The sequence below is a fragment of the Loxodonta africana genome, chromosome 9 (assembly GCF_030014295.1).
Source record: "Loxodonta africana isolate mLoxAfr1 chromosome 9, mLoxAfr1.hap2, whole genome shotgun sequence".
NCBI lineage: Eukaryota > Metazoa > Chordata > Mammalia > Proboscidea > Elephantidae > Loxodonta > Loxodonta africana.
The window spans coordinates 95,710,316-95,728,860 of NC_087350.1; the positions used below are offsets into that span (position 1 = coordinate 95,710,316).

Below are 18,545 nucleotides of genomic sequence, written 5' to 3' on the forward strand. Positions count from 1 at the left end.
ACTCATTTGACACATATGACATAAACAGGATGAGTGAGTGAGTAAATACATTTCACCATCCGTTCTTCAATTTCGTTTACAAAATCAGGGCTTTGATTTCATTCTTTAAGAATGAATTTGAGAAATTTTCTTTGATAAGAATTTATTACATGACATAATAAATATTCGATGAAATAAATAATAAAACAGAAAAGTGGATATGTTTTTATAAATTTGAATACAATGTAAATGTGGCATTTTTTAAAATAAAAATGTAGATATTACAAATTTGGTAACAAGTCAGAAAAAAATCAATAAAGATAAATAAATAAATAAATAGAGAGGCAGACGGAAAGTCAGGACAGTCATCTCCTAAAGACTGATGTCCTTGGACCTGAATATTTTTAACATATACTTGTTTAATACTGCTCTCAAAGTAATTGTTGGATTTAATTCCATAAATTGTGACTAGAGCAGAAATAAGCATCTTCTGAAATAACCAAAGATATGCATGGAAGTGCGATAGGGGATATCAGTCATTGTAAGTGAAGTCAAGATGAACTCATGTCACCATCCTTTGTTCTTAACCTTTCTTGCAAGTTTGTCGATGAAGAGAAAGATCTCCTGATTTCCACTCTGACAACTTCCCAGGCACACTCACTGTATTCCTTCTCTTTCAGATAGGACCAGATTCCCTCAAAGTACTCCTTCACAGCCACTTCAGGGGCCTCAATGGGCAGGACAGATTTTTCCTCTTCCGTTGCCTGCACGAAGCAGGTCTCCAAGTCTTTCTGCTGTTTAAGGAGTCCACTGAGGACCTGGTGCAGGCGGGTAGTGTCCCAAGGAGGAAAGGAGTCCTTTCTATGGAAGAGTTCAAAGATCTGCTGGAGCATCTCGTGGAGGAAAGCGATGGTCTGGGCCTTCTGGAGCTGGCTGCCATCCACCATCTCCTGGGGGAATCTGAAGTCCTTTCTGTCATTCAGACAGATGAAAGTGGGGAGTCTCTGCATTTGGTCCAGAAGGTCAACGATCTTCTCACTAGCCAGGCTGTGGATTTGAGGCAGATCACAACCCAGAGATGGAGCAGGGCCACAGCTGAACGCCACCAGGGCTGTCAGTAAAGAGAGCAGGAGGGCCACTGGGAGAATTAAGAATGCTGCTGGCCTGACTGAGCTGGGCGTTTGGTTGAACCTTGGAGCCCAGGTTCTCTGAAGACATTCTTCCTATCGTGGCTTTTATATACGGAACATAAGAGTTTTCATTTTCTAAACCATCCTCAATATTAAACTTTTACTTCCGTTTTTTCGTTTCCATATAAGCATTTTCTATATGGCCTGAGAAGATGTCATCAATCCAAAGTCTAAATTTTTGCAATAGAACTTTAATTTTCTCAGTAAATTTCAGGTGTTCCAATGTAAGTGGATACTTGTAAAAAACATCTTTGTCATATAGTCCACAATTTAGGTGGATATGTAAATACTCTTATACACACCATATATATATATACACACACACACACACACATTGCTCTTCTTTGTGCTGGAAACAAAGCGCTCATCCTGGGCTTTCTTTTTGCCCCCCTTACTTTACATAGGAAGTCAAAGTCAGACTCCCTCAGCCCCATGGCTTTTGTCACAAGTAAGCTCTTTAGGACAAAGCCTAGATTTTGTTCTCTGTTTTATTCATAGCTGAGCCCGATGATTATTAGTGAATAAGAATCTCCAACTGTTCTCTACCTTCTACAATACAATCATGTAGGTCTGTGTGCTTTTGCTTCACCAGGGCCACAAGGTTAGTAGTTTAATAGCCATTGCCCCTTCTTTCCACTCTTTCTTACTGGATGTCTACAGTCCTCCTCAGGCTGTGCCAGTACCCGCAGCAGGAATCCTAGTTCCTTGCAGGTGCTTATGGGTGTAGAGATTCTAATTACAAGATGAATTTATTGTCAACCTTTCCCCAGCACTACCCCACTCACAAGGTAATTATCACAGTGTAACACCCTCTCCTTTAGAGTGACAGAGTGTTCTTAAACAACACTTTCCTGGACTCACTTGCTGAGGGCCACTGACCACATCCAGATGGCTTTAGCACCCTTTTACTGAGGAGGAGTTTTTTAGTTGTCAAAATCATTAATCCTCCAGAACATTCACCTGTGCTCCTAGAGTGTTGGTGTGAAGGACACTAGTTATCATTGCTGACCTCCGCCTCTCCTGACCTATTGTCTTAGTTATCTAGTGCTGCTGTAACACAAATACCACAAGTGTATGGCTTTAACGAACAGAAATTTATTCTCTCACAGTCCAGTAGGCAACAAGTCCAAATTCAGGGCATCAGCTGCAGGGGAAGTCTTTTGCTTTCTGTTGACTCTGGATGAAGGTCTTTGTCATCAATCTTTCCTTGGTTGAGGGTCTTCCCAGGTGCAGGGGCCCCGGGTCCAAAGGATGCCCTCTGCTCCCAGTGCTGTTTTCTTGGTGGTATGAAGTCCTCTTCTCTGTCTGCTCGCTTCTTTCTTTTATATCTCAAAAGAGATTGGCTTAAGACACAATCTAACCTTGTTGATTGAGTTCACATAACTGCTGCCTATCCCTCCTCATCAACATCGTAGAGATAGGATTTACAACACATAGGAAAATCACATCAAATGACAAAATGGTGGATGATCACACAATACTGGGAATCTTGGCCTAGCCAAATTAAGACGCACATTTTGGGGGAATAAAATTCAGCCCATGACACCTCTGTACATAGCTACTAAATATGCCTATGGCCTTCAAATACTGATAGCAAAAGGTTTTCTTGTCTATGTAGGTAAGGAGTAACCCAATTGTAATTCTTTTACTTTTAGTAGCCAAATAATTTTTATTTTGCCAAGTACGGCTTTTATTAGTCAACTCTCTTACTTAAACTATTGAACAGTTGTTGAGCTTGAAGTTTCTGAGCTAGACACAGTCTTTCTTTTACATTAGTGATTTTTCATTTTAAATTTTTGGTAACTTTTTTCATGTTGTGGTTTACTGGGCAAGTCTTGCTGCCTCTGCATTACTCCATTTCATCTTGGGGTTAACACAAACAAAGGGAAGCAAAAGAAAGGCAAAGGGACTGTATCATTTTTCTCTATGACTTTCAGGATGCCAGATTTTTTGTTTTTTATTTCAACTTTCCTAAAAAGCAAAATTTGACAGTTGTTTGTGGGCAAAAAGAAAACAAATATTAAGTCTGACTGTCACAAAAGTGAAAGGAGGGAAGTGATCTTTTAGCTGACAAAGTGATGACGTGAAAGCTAACAAAATTGGGGACTAAGGACTATGGTAGATGAGAAGAAGGAAGGCAATATTGAAGTAAGCAAAGGCAGCAAAATGGTTGCTACTGCCAGCGGCTTAAGTGGATCAGTGGACAGCCTTCAGCTTTGCAAAACCAACTCTCTGATTTATCTTTCACTTAACCCACATGTCTTCAGCTCTGGGAAGACAAAGGAGTCAGATAATGCCTGAGTGCCCTTCTCTGAGCATTTCACCGAGGTAAAGAAATTTACTCAGGCGATGAGCAGAATGGTTTCAGGAACTAGAATTAAAAGAAAGGGAATTGGGTGATTCAAAGAGATTCTGTTCTTAATCTGGATACTTATAAAAATGATATTTAAAAATGATAACTGCAAATTTTATTGTCCTGCCAGGTATGGACCAGCCTTTGTTCTAAGATATTTACAAATGTGAACACAGTTCTCTCGGCAATACTATGTGGATTGTACTCATTTATTAAAATTGGAGAAATGAACTAGTCAGAATGTAACAAAGTTCTAAGGTAAAAACTGTAGAAAGAGTTGAAGTGATGATTTATCTGGAAGGGCCCAGTAAAGGAAGTGTGGGATAGAAATGAACATGGAATTTATGAACGAAAGAGACACCCTGGCATTAAATCAGTAGTACAGGGAAGGTGAAATGACCAAGGATTCTGGGTTCCAACTCAAATGCCAACGTTTTGCCATCTCTTATTTCACAAGGGACAGAAGGCATGGTGTAAGTGGATTAAACTACGCAGACTCCTATAAATCCATTTACTTTTAACTCAAGTTTTCTTCTGTATAAACAAAATAAGAATAAAAAAAAAGCAAATAACAATTTCCACTCTGAAGATTACCATGGATACGGGCTCTGACTTTTCTCTTTCAGGGCCTCCCTGATTCCATGGATGAGTGTCTCCAAGGCCAATCTGTTCTCATTACCAAGGACAACAGCTCAGTTTCTCACCTTTTGTCCAAACTGAACTTCCCATTGTCTACTGACTAGCAGATGTTTTTTACTTGCTTTTGGACCCCAATTCTCAGGAAACGTTCCAAACACTAAGCTTAAATGTGCCCACCCAGTGCACTATGTACCTACTGGAAAGAAAAGAAAGAGAATTCATCCAGCAATGTCACTTTTCGATTAACTAAAATAAATCAATGAATTTCCACAACAGTCTTCACTGCCGTTAGAAATTGTGATATTCCAGTATATACGTTACTAACATTTGCTCTGCTGAGAAAACTGTGCCTTACTTGTTGCTAAGTACTCAAATGCCATCCTGTGACCCTTTTGTTCAAGTGTTGTTTCATTTTGTTTTTAGAAGGAGGCTGGAATATGACCTGGATTTAATAGGTTCCTTGGATTGCACTGGCTCCATGAATCATTTTCCCTGGGCTGTGATGACTTGCTGCATTCTAGGAAGGAAAGGAAAGTGTGCTGCTGGCACTGGAGTAACTCTGTTCCCTTCCCATGCTCTATGGGCTGCTGTGATATCAGTGGCATGGGTGCTGGGGGCACTGATGATGTCCATGTCTCCATGGGAGAGCTTCATGCTCTCGGGCTTCTCCTCCTGTGAATCCAAATGATTTGAAGACATAATTGACTTACTGCTGCCTATTCTCCTGTTCCACCTCTTGAAGCCCTGCCACGTTCTAGTCAACACTTTAAACATCTCATTTCTCCTTTGAAGCTCTCAAACTGCAACTGACTCTTTCAACGTGCTTCAAGTTCCATGACGTACGCTTTGGTTTTTGAGTAAATGAGAGCCCTGTGCCTGCCGCATCTCCTGCTTGTAGAATTGGAATGTGGACGTGCCTAAGTGAGGCGTAGGTGAGCTCCTGGATTCTTCACCAGTTCATTCGATGTAGATGTGTGGTCAGTGAAGGCGATAAAGCTCCCTCCAGTTACTGTGTTTCTGTTCCCAGCTGGTCATCCATGGGATATTGTTTGCTTCAGTGCAAGGCTTGGCGTGTAGAGAGAGTCGAGGCATGGCAATATTCACACTTTTGATCCGTGTGTCCCCAAACTCAGCTATCTCCAGCTGGTAATGCAACGTGGCCCTCTAAAGCCATTCTAGGGAACTGCAGCAACAACCAGGGCCCCTTGGCCCCCTTCTCTGGTTGAGCACCTCGGTAGTTAACATCAAGCAATACTGAGGGACCTGTGTAGGGCTGGTGTGTGGTGAGCGCCTTGCTGCTGTCAGGATCCCAAACCCACCCTTGTTCTCCAATGTTTTCAAATATATAACAGATTCATCACTTATGGATATGACCATAATGTGGTTATAGAAACTTGTGAGGCATAGAGACAGTACAGCACCAAATCATAGGACTTTTGCTCCCCAAACATAAAATAACAACAATCAAAAAGTAAAATTATGTTCAAAAAAAAAAAAAAAAAAAGCATCATCCAATAGATGGAAGAGATCAAAATATTTGAAAGGTATTAAGCAATCACAGAGAAAGAGCCAGGTAAATCCAAAACTTTTCATGCCTTTGCCCTACTCCTACGCTGGTTCCCCCCACAGGGTGAAGGAGGAGAGAAAAGCAAGAAACAAACATAGCTTAAAACATAACTTTGCGTCTCCCAACCACCACCACCACCACCACCACAACCCAGTTATGGAGAGAAGCAATCTAAAGATTGGGCAAGCCGAGGCAAAGTTTTCAAAGCCCCCTCCTAAATTAAAGGCCCTCTTGTGCTCCCTGAGCAATTCACACACACACACATACGCACGCACGCACGCACGCAAACTTCCTGAATAAATTCTTCACTTACCATATTGCCCAGGTTACCTTAAAACCTCCGAAATTCTGCCCAAATAGATACCGCCCCCTTGCTATCCGTTGGCAATCACTGTGTTCTCTGAAATCCCGTTAACCATGTCTGAGCTTTATTTTGCTACTGAGGCAATGTCGAAAAGATGCAAGGTCATTATTCAAGCTGGCAGAGAATTTTCTCCAAATTATAAACGTAAGCCTCCTAATCTCATAGTACAAACACGTTTGTAAAACCAACAATTTAAGAAAAAGTTCATGAACCATCAGACAGGAGCTATTTCTTCTGATTTCCCCTGGAATTCCACACCCAGAATGGCAGTCTCTACTGCCTCCTGCTGTTCCTAAGATATTCACTGGCTAATTCCTTTCAGAAGTAGACTGCCAGTTCCTTCTTCCTATTCTGTCTTAGTCTGGAAGCTCAGCTGAAACCAGTCTACCATAGGCGACCCTGCTGAAATTTGAATACCATTGTCATAGCTGCCACCACCTCAGCAACTCTCCTGCCCCCTCAGTACGACAAACTTACAGTCGCATGCTGCTGACACTGAAGTAATTTATGCCTTCGCATACTTATTCAAACTTTATGCTCAGCCAATAATCTCAGAAGCTGGACTATACGAGAAGAATTTGGCATCAGGATTGTAGGAAGACTCATTAACTACCTCTGGTATTCAGATGACACAACCTTGCTTGCTGAAACTCAACAGGACTTGAAGCACTTACCGATGAAGATCAAAGACCACAGCCTTCAGTATGGATTCCACCTCAAGATAAAGAAAACAAAAAAATTCTCACAACCAGACCAATAAGCAACATGATGAAAAACTGAGAAGAGATTGAAGTTCTTAAGGATGTCATTTTACTTGGATCCAAAATCAACACCCATGGAAGTAAAAAAAAAATTTTTTTTTCTTTTTTGTAGCAGTCCAGAAATCAAACAACACATTGAATTGGGCAAATGTGCTGCAAAAGACCTCTTTCAAGTATTAAAAAGCAAAGATATCACCTTGAACACTAAGGTGTGCCTGACCCAAGCCATGGTGTTTTCAGGTGCCTCACATGCATGTAAAAGTTGGACAATGAATAAGGAAGACTGAAGAAGAATTGATGTCTTTGAGTTATGTTGTTGGCAAATAATATTGAATATGTTATGGACTGCCAAAAGAAGAAACAAGTCTGTCTTGGAAGAAGTACAGCCAGAATGCTCCTTAGAAGCAAGGATGGTGAGACTTTGTCTCTCATGCTTTGAACATGTTATCAGGAGGGACCAGTTCTTGGAGAAGGACATCATGCTTGGTAAAGTAGAGGGTCAGTGAAAAAGAGGAAGACCCTCAACAAGGTGCATTGACACAGTGGCTGCAACAACGGGCTCAAGCATCACAATCATTGTGAGAATGGCACAGGACCAGCAGTGTATCATTCTGTTGTACACAGGCTTACCATGAGTCAGAACCGACTCGACGGCAGGTGACGACAACCTGACAACTGCCTCTTGTATCCCACAGGGTGTAGAGGGTGTGATTAATCACACATTTGCTCAGCAGAGAGGGTTGGAAGCAAGGAACACATTTGCCCCTTTTCTCTCTCCACATAGCTGCCCGTTGTGCAAAGACGACATGCCATGCCTGAAGCTGGGAATATTTTCCTTGTCTAAGACACATAAAAAAGGTAAACAAATTAGTTTATTCCAACATTGGGGTCAGTTCTTTCCAGAAATAGCCTCTCTTATCTCTGGAAAAAAATTCACTCGTAGGGGACAGAATTCTGGCTACACTTGGCTTCACAGACTTGGCCACTGTTTTTGCCTGTCTTGGCCAGTAATTGGCCCTCTTTCTCTGTGAATGTTTAGAAGCCCATAGGTAAAAATGAATACATAAAGTCCGCGACTTACAATGGAGTTCTTTTCTGAGGTCTCTGCATAAGTCGGTCCTGATGTAAGTTGAATACCTCTTTTTTGTTTTTTAGTTTTCATTATTATTACTTTTTCTTATGAGTATATTTTGAAATCCAGTCTTTTTCTTTAGGTGTTAAAAACATGACATATAAACTTACAGATACATTTTAATACATACAAACATTAAAAAAGTCACAAATCATAAAAATTTACTCTGAGGATGAAGAAGAGTTGGACGATGTTGGCATTTTGTCAGTTGCAGTAATAACGCTACTTGTGGAACATTCTGGATCATCTCGGTTATCACTGGAGGCAGGGGTAGGCTTCCTACTCAGAAAATGAGTGAGTGTTGTCTATGTGCTTCTATTATTTTTTTCTTCATGTATTTCGCAGCAACATCTCACAACTTCCCAAATCTGCCTATCAACTTTAGCAAAGTGATAAGCATTTGGGTCCATGTTTTCAAGCAACTGAAGTCCCTGATTTTGTTTGGAAAAGAATTCTGATAATCGTGTCCCTGTAAAAATTTTTGACAACATCTCTCCTTCCTCTTCCTCATTTTTTCTTTCTACTTCAGCATTTCTTTCCTCTTCAAAGTACAGTAAGTTCTGATCTGTCAATATCCTGCAGTGTTTTGAACAGTAAATCATAACTGAACATCTGAGAATGATAACATCAGTGAATCACACACTACGATATCGTATGTAGTATACATTCCTAACAATAAGATGTACCAAAAATCTATCAGATGTGCCGTTCATCATAACTCAAATATGACATAAGTTGGGGACTGTCTGTGCTGTTTCTACTTCCTTTGAAAATTTACTGTTCTATCCAGGGAAGGAGCCCTGGTGGCCCAGCTGTTAAGAGCTCGACTGGTAACCAACAGGTCAGCAGCTCAAACCCACCAGCCCCTCCACAGGAGAAGGATGTGGTAGTCTGCTTCCATAAAGACCTAAACATAAAGACTAAAATGATAAAGATCATGGAAGAAAAAATAGGGACAACGTTAGGAGGCCTAATACTAGGCATAAACAGAATACAAAACATTACCAAAAATGATGAAGAGAAACCAGATAACTGGGAGCTCCTAAAAATCAAACAGCTATGCTCATCTAAAGACTTCACCAAAGAAGTGAAAAGACCACCTAAAGATTGGGAAAAAAATTTCAGCTGTAACATCTCCGACCAGAGCCTGCTCTCTGTAATCTATATGATTCTCCTAAAACTCAACCACAAAAAGACAAACAACCCAATCAAAAAGTGGGCAAAGGATATGAACACACATTTCACTAAAGAAGATATTCGGGCAGCTAACAGATACATGAGAAAATGCTCTCAATCATTAGCCTTTAGAGAAATGCAAATTAAAACTGCGATGAGATTCCATCTCACTCCAACAAGGCTGGCATTAATCCAAAAAACACAAAATAATGAATGTTGGAGAGGCTGCGGAGAGATTGGAACTCTTATACACTGCTGGTGGGAATGTAAAATGGTACAACCGCATTGGAAATCTATCTGGCGCTTTCTTAAAAAGTTAGAAATAGAACATCCATAAAATGCAGAAATCCCACTCCTCGGAATATACCCTAGAGAAATAAGAGCCTTCACACAAACAGATATATGCACACCCATGTTTATTGCAGCTCTGTTTTCAATAGCAAAAAGCTGGAAGCAACCAAGGTGTCCATCAATGGATGAATGGTTAAATAAATTGTGGTATATTCACACAATGGAATACTACGCATTGATAAAGAACAGTGACGAATCTGTGAAACATTTCATAACATGGAGGAACCTGGAAGGCATTATGCTGAGGGAAATTAGTCCGAGGCAAAAGGACAAATATTCTATAAGAGCCCTATTATAAGATCTTGAGAAATAGTATAAACTGAGAAGAACACATACTTTTGTGGTTACAAGGCGGGGAGGGAGGGAGGGTGGGAGAGGGTTATTTACTGATTAGTTAGTAGATAAGAACTACTTTAGGTGAAGGGAAGGACAATGCTCAATACACGGAAGGTCAGCTCAACTGGACTGGACCAAAAGCAAAGAAGTTTCCGGGATAAAGTGAATGCTTCAAAGGTCAGCGGAGCAGGGGCGGGGGTCTGGGGAACACGGTTTGAGGGGACTTCTAAGTCAATTGGCAAAATAATTCTATTATGAAAACATTCTGCATCCCACTTTGAAATGTGGCGTCTGGGGTCTTAAATGCTAACAAGTGGCCATCTAAGATGCAGCAATTGGTCTCAACCCACCTGGAACAAAAGGGAATGAAGAACACCAAGGTCACACAATAACTATGAGCCCAAGAGACAGAAAGGGCCACATGAACCAGAGACTTACATCATCCTGAGACCAGAAGAACTAGATGGTGCCCCGCCACGACCAATGACTGCCTTGATAGGAAGCACAACAGAGAACCCCTGAGGGAGCAGGACAGCAGTGGGATGCAGACCCCCAAATTCTCATAAAAAGACCAGACTTAATGGTCTGACTGAGACTAGAGGAATCCCAGCAGTCGTGGTCCCCATACCTTCTGTTGGCACAGGACAGGAACCATTCCTGAAACAACTGATCAGACATGGAAGGGACTGGACAATGGGTTGGAGAGAGATGCTGACGAAGAGTGAGCTACTTGTATCAGGTGGACACTTGAGACTGTGTTGGCATTTCCTGTCTGGAGGGGAGATAGGAGGGTAGAGAGGGTTAGAAACTGGCAAAATAGTAATGAAAGGAGAGACCGGAAGGAGGGAGTGGGCTGACTCATTAGGGGGAGGGTAAGTAGGAGTATGGAGTAAGGTGTATATAAGCTTATATGTGACAGAGTGACTTGATTTGTAAACATTCACTTAAAGCTCAATAAAAATTATTAAAAAAAAAAGATTACAGCCCCGGAAGCCCTATGGGGCACCTCCCTCCAGGGTTGTTATCATTTGAAATCGGCTCCGTGGCACTGGGGTTCCATCAGGGTGTCGTGGGCGTCACAGAGAGTTAAGCACTGGGCTACTAACCGAGAGGTACCTTTCAGAGGGGTCTTGGAAGGAAGGACTGATTGTCTGCTTCTGAGAGATCACAGCCTTGAAAACCCTGCTCTGCAACACTTGGAAACCCTACTCTGCCACGTGTGGGAGCCCTACTCTGCAACACACGGGAACCTTACTCTGCAACACCTGGGAGCCCTACTCTGCAACGCATGGGAACCTTACTCTGCAACACCTGGGAGCCTAACTCTGTAGCACATGGTAACCTTACTCTGCAACATATTGGGTAGCTGTGCCTTGAAATCCACTGGATGGCAACTGGTAGCTGTTACATCATTATACTAGGGACATTCCCTCATTTGCATGTTTTGCTTTCGATTGGTGGCTTTATACACGGAGGAACGGAAAAGTGAAAACCAGAAACCACAAAGGACCCGGAAGCAGCTGCCTGAATGCACAGTCCAGGTTGATGAGGAGTGAAGGAGGAAAGCACCCTGGGGTTCTCTGCATTGCAGAGGAAGGAAACTATTGTGATATGGGAGTGAAAGAAAGGGATTCAGAAAGCAGGGAAAGAAGAGGGGAGTGTGCCAGGTATCAGAATCAGCAAATAAATAATGCATACCTAATGTATGACTCAATGGCAGTGGGTGGGTTTTTAATGTATGGTATAAGAAGCCCTGGTGTCGCACTGGATAAAGCACTCGGCTGCTAACGAAACAGTTAGTGGTTCGAACCCACCAGTCAATCTGTGGGAGAAAGGTCTGCTTCCGTACAGATTTATAGCTTTGGAAACCCTACGGGACAGGTCTGCTCTGTCCTGTAGGACCACTATGAGTCCAAATCAACTTGATGGCAGTGGGTTTGATTTTTTGTTTGGGTGGCACAATTGTTAAGCACCTGCCAGCTAACCAAAAGGTTGGCAAACTCACCAGCCAATCTGCAAGAGAAAGACCTGGCAATCTGCTCCCATAAAGATTACAGCCTAGGAAATCCTATTGGGTCAGTTCTTCTGTGCCTTATAGGGTCACTGTGAGTCGGAATTGACTCAATACCACACAACCACAACAAAAGTGTATGATACATTACATTCCAGAAAACTGGGGCTCAGAAAGGTTAAGTTCATTAACCAGGATCACACATATATCCTGGCAGAATTTACATTCCGTGAGGAAATTTATATTGCATGCGTGTGAAATTTCTTATGTTTCATATTTTAGATCTTTAAAAAGTTTTAATGCATGTTTTGTTCCCCAAATTACACTCTCTTGCTCCCTGGACTGTCTTTTATTACTGGATACTCTCTCCTTTCTGCTTGTTTTCACTTAATTTTGGTCTTTAGACACTGAGAGAGTGAAATTTTCTGATCCACTTTTATTTTTCCATCTTTTGACAAAACTGGTCCAGACTATTCTACTCACTCATTGCATTTTGATTATCTGTGCATCCCTAGAGGCTCATTATGTTCCTGTGCCCCCAATAAAGAATCACAAACTAATATTTCCAAGATGTAACATTGTTGGAGGTTCCGGGTCCACATATGCATCAACCAACGAGGTGTCTGCCTTTTGAAGTTTCATGGGCACCTTCGAGTGAACATCTGTTTTCCCCTCTTGTTCAAGCTTCTGGTGAGAGAATCCCTTGTCCTCCATGTCTCCTCATAACAGGAAACATGACTGAAATTCATTAGCCATGATCACTGTTTCTATGTCTTTCTCTGGAAAATTGAAAGCTCTAAGAGGTTAGGAATCGTGTTTGCTTTATTTACCTCTGTATTCCAGAATAGTCACATACTCGGCCGTAGAGACATGCTGTTTTTAAATATCACTTGACTAGAAAGAATGAATGAGTAAATTTCTCATCCATTTTTCACACTGAGATGCAAATTCAGGTTATTTCCTTTTTTAAGAAAAAGAAAAAAAAACATCTTCTGTGAAGGAATTTAATAAATCAAACAAAAAATAATTAGACAAAATGTAAGGGTGAACATATTTTGTCATGCTTTAATATGTGATGAACCTGAACATGATATTCTATGAAGCAAAACTATTTTAAATATCCAACATAATTGTTGTTGTTGAGTCGGTTCCGACTCATAGCGACACTATGCACAAAACAACGAAACACTGCCCTGTCCTATGCCATCCTTGCAATCGATGTTATGCTTGAGCTCATTGTTGCAGCCACTGTGTCAATCCACCTTTGTTGAGGGTCTTCCTCTTTTCTGCTGACCCCGTACTCTGCCAAGCGTGATGTCCTTCTCCAGGGACTGATCCCTCCTGACAACATGTCCAAAGTATGTAAGACGCAGTCTTGCCATCCTCGCCTCTAAGGAGCATTCTGGCCACACTTCCTCCAAGACAGAATTGTTCATTCTTTTGGCATTCCGTGGTATATTCAATATCTTTGCCAACACCACAATTCAAAGGCGTCAACTCTTCTTCTATCTTCCTTATTCATTTTCCAGCTTCCACATGCTATGATGTGATTGAAAATACCATGGCTTGGGTCAGGCGTACCTTAGTCTTCAGGGTGAGGTCTTTGCTCTTCAACACTTTGAAGAGGGCCTTTGCAGCAGATTTGCCCAATGCAATACGTCTTTTGATTTCTCAACTGCTGCTTCCATGGCTGTTGATTGTGGATCCAAGTAAAATGAAATCCTTGACAACTTCAATCTTTTCTCCGTTTATCATGATGTTGCTCATTGGTCCAGTTGTGAGGATTTTTATTTTCTTTATGTTGAGGTGTAATCCATACTGAAGGCTGTGGCCTTTGATCTTCATTAGTAAGTGCTTCAAGTCCTCTTCACTTTCAGCAAGCAAGGTTGTGCTATCTGCATAATGTAGGTTGTTAATGAGTCTTCCTCCAATCCTGATAACCCGTTCTTCTTCATATAGTCCATCATACAGATTAAATAGGTATGGTGAAAGAATACAACCCTGACGCACACCTTTCCTGCCTTTGAACCAATCAGTATCCCCTTGTTCTGTCTGAAAAACTGCCTCTTGATCTATGCTAATTTTCCTCTTGAGCACAATTCAGTGTTCTGGAATTCCCATTCTTCCCAATGTTATCCATAGTTTGTTAGGATCCACACAGTCGAATGCCTTTGCATAGTGAATAAAACACAAGTAAACATCCTTCTGGCATTCTCTGCTTTCAGCCAGGATCCATCTGACATCAGCAATGATATCCCTGGTTCCACTTCCTCTTCTGAAACCAGCCTGAATTTCTGGCAGTTCCCTGTCGATACACTGCTGCAGCTGCTTTTCATTAATATCATCTATATAGATAGATAGGTAGATATGTTGTTGTTGTTCCAGTAGCACTTGCTAACCTCTTTTTTTTTTTTTAATTGTGATTTAGGTGAAAGTTTACAGAGCAAATTAGTTTATCATTAAACAGTTAATATACACATTGTTTTGCAACTTTGGTTACAAACCGCATGATATGCCAACCCTCTCTCCTTCTCCATCCCAGATTCCCTGTTTCCATTTGTTCCATTTTCCTGGCTCCTCCTGCATTCTCATCTTTACTTCTCGGCTGTTGTGTCCATTCGTTTCCTGTACATAACTGACCTAGGAAGCACTTCCTCACATGTGTTATTGTTGACCCTATAGACCTGTCTAATCTTTGGCTGAAGGATGAACCTCAGGAATGATTTCAGTACTGAGTTAAAAGGCTGTCGGGGGCTATGTTCTGGGGTTTCTCCAGTCTCTGTCAGACGGGCATGCCTGGTCTTTTGTGTGTGTGTGTGAATTTGAATTTCGTTCTAAATTTTTCTCTCACTCTATCCAGGACCCTCTTGTGATCCCTGCCAGAGCCAGGTGGTGGTAAATGGGCACCATCTAGTTTTTCTGGCCTCAGTCTGGTGAACGTTGTGGTAGTTGTGTCCATTAGTTCTTTGGACTAATCTTTCCCTTGTGTCTTTGGTCTTCTTTATTCTCCTTTGCTCTAGCCAGAATGGAATTTTTATATGTTTTTATTTCTCTCTCCCCCTTTTTCTTACATAAAAATTCTTAGGTTATATTTATCTAAAAACAAGAAACAACTAATTTTTGCTGAAAAAAAATGCTTCTATCCATAAATCTTTTCAAAACTAAATAAACCCTATAAAATTAACCTTATCAAAATATTTTTTAACAATTCACAGGCTCTCATGATCCGATATACAAAAACGAATCCCAAACTCATACCTCCATCAATAGCATTTTTGCACATGGTAGAGCCGTGTATCCAACTGCTGGTAAGACTCCTGTCAATAAAACTTCATGTCTCCCAGGCACTTTAGAAAGGACACCTAATATTTCCTTTTCTTCCCAGCATCTTTCATAGCTAAAGTTATTGTGTAAGAACATCATTTTTAAGAAATTCTTTCAGTAGTATTTAATATAGTTGGAATTAAGTAAACATCAGTATTGTTTTTATGTTTCTTTCCCTGTATCACTGAAAGTTCTAGCACGGAGAGGATCGTGTTTGATTCGTTCACCTGGATTTGACGGCAATTATATAATCTACCACTTACTCATTGGACACACATGGCATGAATACAATGAATGAGTGAGTAAATACATTTTACCATCTGTTCTCCAATTTCTTTTACAAAATTAGGGCTTTGATTTTATTCTTCAAGAATGAATTCAAGAAATTTTCTTTGATAAGAATTTATTACATAAGACATAATACAAATTTAATTAAATAAATAATAGAAAGGTGGATATGTTTTATAAATTTTAATACAATGTAAATATGGAATTTTTTAAAACAAAAATGTAGATATTACAAATTTGGTAACAAGCCAGAAAAAATCAATAAACATAAATAAATAAATAAATAAATAAATAAATAAATAAATAAAGAGGGAGGCAGACGGATAGTCAGGACAGTCATCTCCTAAAGACTGATGTCCTTGGAGCTGAATATTTTTCACATATACTTTTTTAATACTGCTGTCAAAGAAATTGCTGGATTTAAACTCATAAATTGTGACTAGAGCAGAAATAAGCATCTTCTGAAATGACCAGAGATATGCATGCAAGTGCGATAGGGCATATCAGTCATTGTAAGTGAAGTCAAGACGAACTCATGTCACCATCCTTTGTTCTTAACCTTTCTTGCAAGTTTGTCGAAGAAGAGAAGGATCCCCTGATTTCCACTCTGACAACTTCCCAGGCACACTCACTGTATTCCTTCTCTTTCAGATAGGAACAGATTCCCTCAAAGTACTCCTTCACAGCCACTTCAGGGGCCTCAATGGGCAGGACAGATTTTTCCTCTTCCGTTGCCTGCACGAAGCAGGTCTCCAAGTCTTTCTGCTGTTTAAGGAGTCCACTGAGGAGCTGGTGCAGGCGGGTAGTGTTCCAAGGAGAAAAGGAGTCCTTTCTATGGAAGAGTTCAAAGATCTGCTGGAGCATCTCGTGGAGGAAAGCGATGGCCTGGGCCTTCTGGAGCTGGCTGCCATCCACCATCTCCTGGGGGAATCTGAAGTCCTTTCTGTCATTCAGACAGAAGAAAGTGGGGAGTCTCTGCATTTGGTCCAGAAGGTCAACGGTCTTCTCACTAGCCAGGCTGTGGTTTTGAGGCAGATCACAGCCCAGAGATGGAGCAGGGCCACAGCTGAACGCCACCAGGGCTGTCAGTAAAGAGAGCAGGAGGGCCATTGGGAGAATTGAGGATGCTGCTGGCCCGACTGGGCTGGGCGTTTGGTTGAACCTTGGAGCCTAGGTTCTCTGAAGACATTCTTTCTATCACGGCTTTTATATAAGGAACATAAGAGTTCTCATTTTCGAAACCATCCTCAATATTAAACTTTTGCTTCCCTTTTTTCGTTTTCATATAAGCATTTTCCATATGGCCTGAGAAGATGTCATCAATCTAAAGTCTAAATTTTTGCAAAAGAACTTTAATTTTCTCAGTAAATTTCAGGTGTTCCACTGAAAGTGGATACTTGTGAAAAACATCTTTGTCATATAGTCCACAATTTAGGTGGATATGTAAATACTGTTATACACACCATATATATGTATATACACACATTACTCTTCTTTGTGCTGGGAACAAAGCCCTCATCCTGGGCTTTCTTTTTGCCCCCCTTATTTTACATAGGAAGTCAAAGTCAGACTCCCTCAGCCCCATGGGTTTTGTCACAAGTAAGCTCTTTAGGACAAAGCCTAGATTTTGTTCTCTGTTTTATTCATAGCTGAGCCTGCTGATTATTAGTGAATAAGAATCTCCAACTGTTCTCTACCTTCTACAATACAATCATGTCGGTCTGTGTGCTTTTGCTTCACCAGGGCCACAAGGTTAGTAGTTTAATAGCCATTGCCCTTTCTTTCCACTCTTTCTTACTGGATGTCTACAGTCCTCCTCAGGCTGTGCCAGTACCCGCAGCAGGAATCCTAGTTCCTTGCAGGTGCTTATGGGTGTAGAGATTCTAATTACAAGATGAATTTATTGTCAACCTTTCCCCAGCACTACCCCACTCACAAGGTAATTATCACAGTGTAACACCCTCTCCTTTAGGGTGACAGAGTGTTCTTAAACAAAACTTTCCTGGACTCACTTGCTGAGGGCCACTGACCACATCCAGATGGCTTTAGACCCCTTTTACTGAGGAGGAGTTTTTTGTTGTCAAATCATTAATCCTCCAGAACGTTCACCTGTGCTCCTAGGGTGTTGGTGTGAAGGACACTAGTTATCATTGCTGACCTCCGCCTCTCCTGACCTATTGTCTTAGTTATCTAGTGCTGCTGTAACAGAAATACCACAAGTGTATGGCTTTCACAAAGAGAAATTTTTTCTCTCACAGTCCAGGAGGCTACGAGTCCAAATTCAGGGCATCAGCTGCAAGGGAAGTCTTTTGCTTTCTGTAGACTCTGGATGAAGGTCTCTGTCATCAATCTTTCCTTGGTTGAGGATCTTCCCATCTGCAGGGGCCCCGGGTCCAAAGGATGCCCTCTGCTCCCAGAGCTGTTTTCTTGGTGGTATGAAGTCCCCTTGTCTGTATGCTCCCTTCTTTCTTTTATATCTCAAAAGAGATTGGCTTAAGACACAATCTAACCTTGTTGATTGAGTTCACATAACTGCTGCCTATCCCTCCTCATCAACATCGTAGAGATAGGATTTACAACACTTAGGAAAATCACATCAAATGACAAAATGGTGGATGATCACACAATACTGGGAATCTTGGCCTAGCCAAATTAAGATGTACATTTTGGGGGAATAAAATTCAACCCATGACACCTCTGTACATAGCTACTAAATATGTCTATGGCCTTCAGATCCTAATAGCAAAAGATTTTCTGATCTATGTAGGTAGAGGAATAACCCAATTGTAATTCTTTTACTTTTAGTAGCCAAATCATTTTTATTTTGCCAAGTACAGCTTTTATTAGTCAACTTTCTTACTGAAACTATTGAACAGTTGTTGTGCTTGAAGTTTCTGAGCTAGACACAGTCTTTCTTTTACATTAGTGATTTTTCATTTTAAATTTTTGGTAACTTTTTTCATGTTGTGGTTTACTGGGCAAGGTTGTCTTGCTGCCTCTGCATTACTCCATTTCATCTTGGGGTTAACACAAAAAAAGGGAAGCAAAAGAAAGGCAAAGGAACTGTATCATTT

General features: G+C 41.0%; 2 protein-coding genes across 2 annotated transcripts; both read right to left on the reverse strand.

Moving 5' to 3' along the window:
• Positions 1 to 530: 530 nt before the first annotated feature.
• Positions 531 to 12,573, reverse strand: LOC100661419 (interferon omega-2-like). Its single transcript, XM_064290858.1, has 2 exons — positions 12,417 to 12,573; positions 531 to 1,117 (listed from the first exon to the last, which is right to left on the reverse strand). The coding sequence occupies exons 1-2, from the start codon at positions 12,571 to 12,573 to the stop codon at positions 531 to 533; spliced, it is 744 nt and encodes a 247-aa protein (XP_064146928.1).
• A 3,420-nt stretch (positions 12,574 to 15,993) lies between these two features.
• Positions 15,994 to 17,228, reverse strand: LOC135232369 (interferon omega-2-like). Its single transcript, XM_064290905.1, has one exon. It carries the CDS (start codon positions 16,579 to 16,581, stop codon positions 15,994 to 15,996), a length of 588 nt encoding a protein of 195 aa, XP_064146975.1. The 5' UTR covers positions 16,582 to 17,228.
• Positions 17,229 to 18,545: the final 1,317 nt, after the last annotated feature.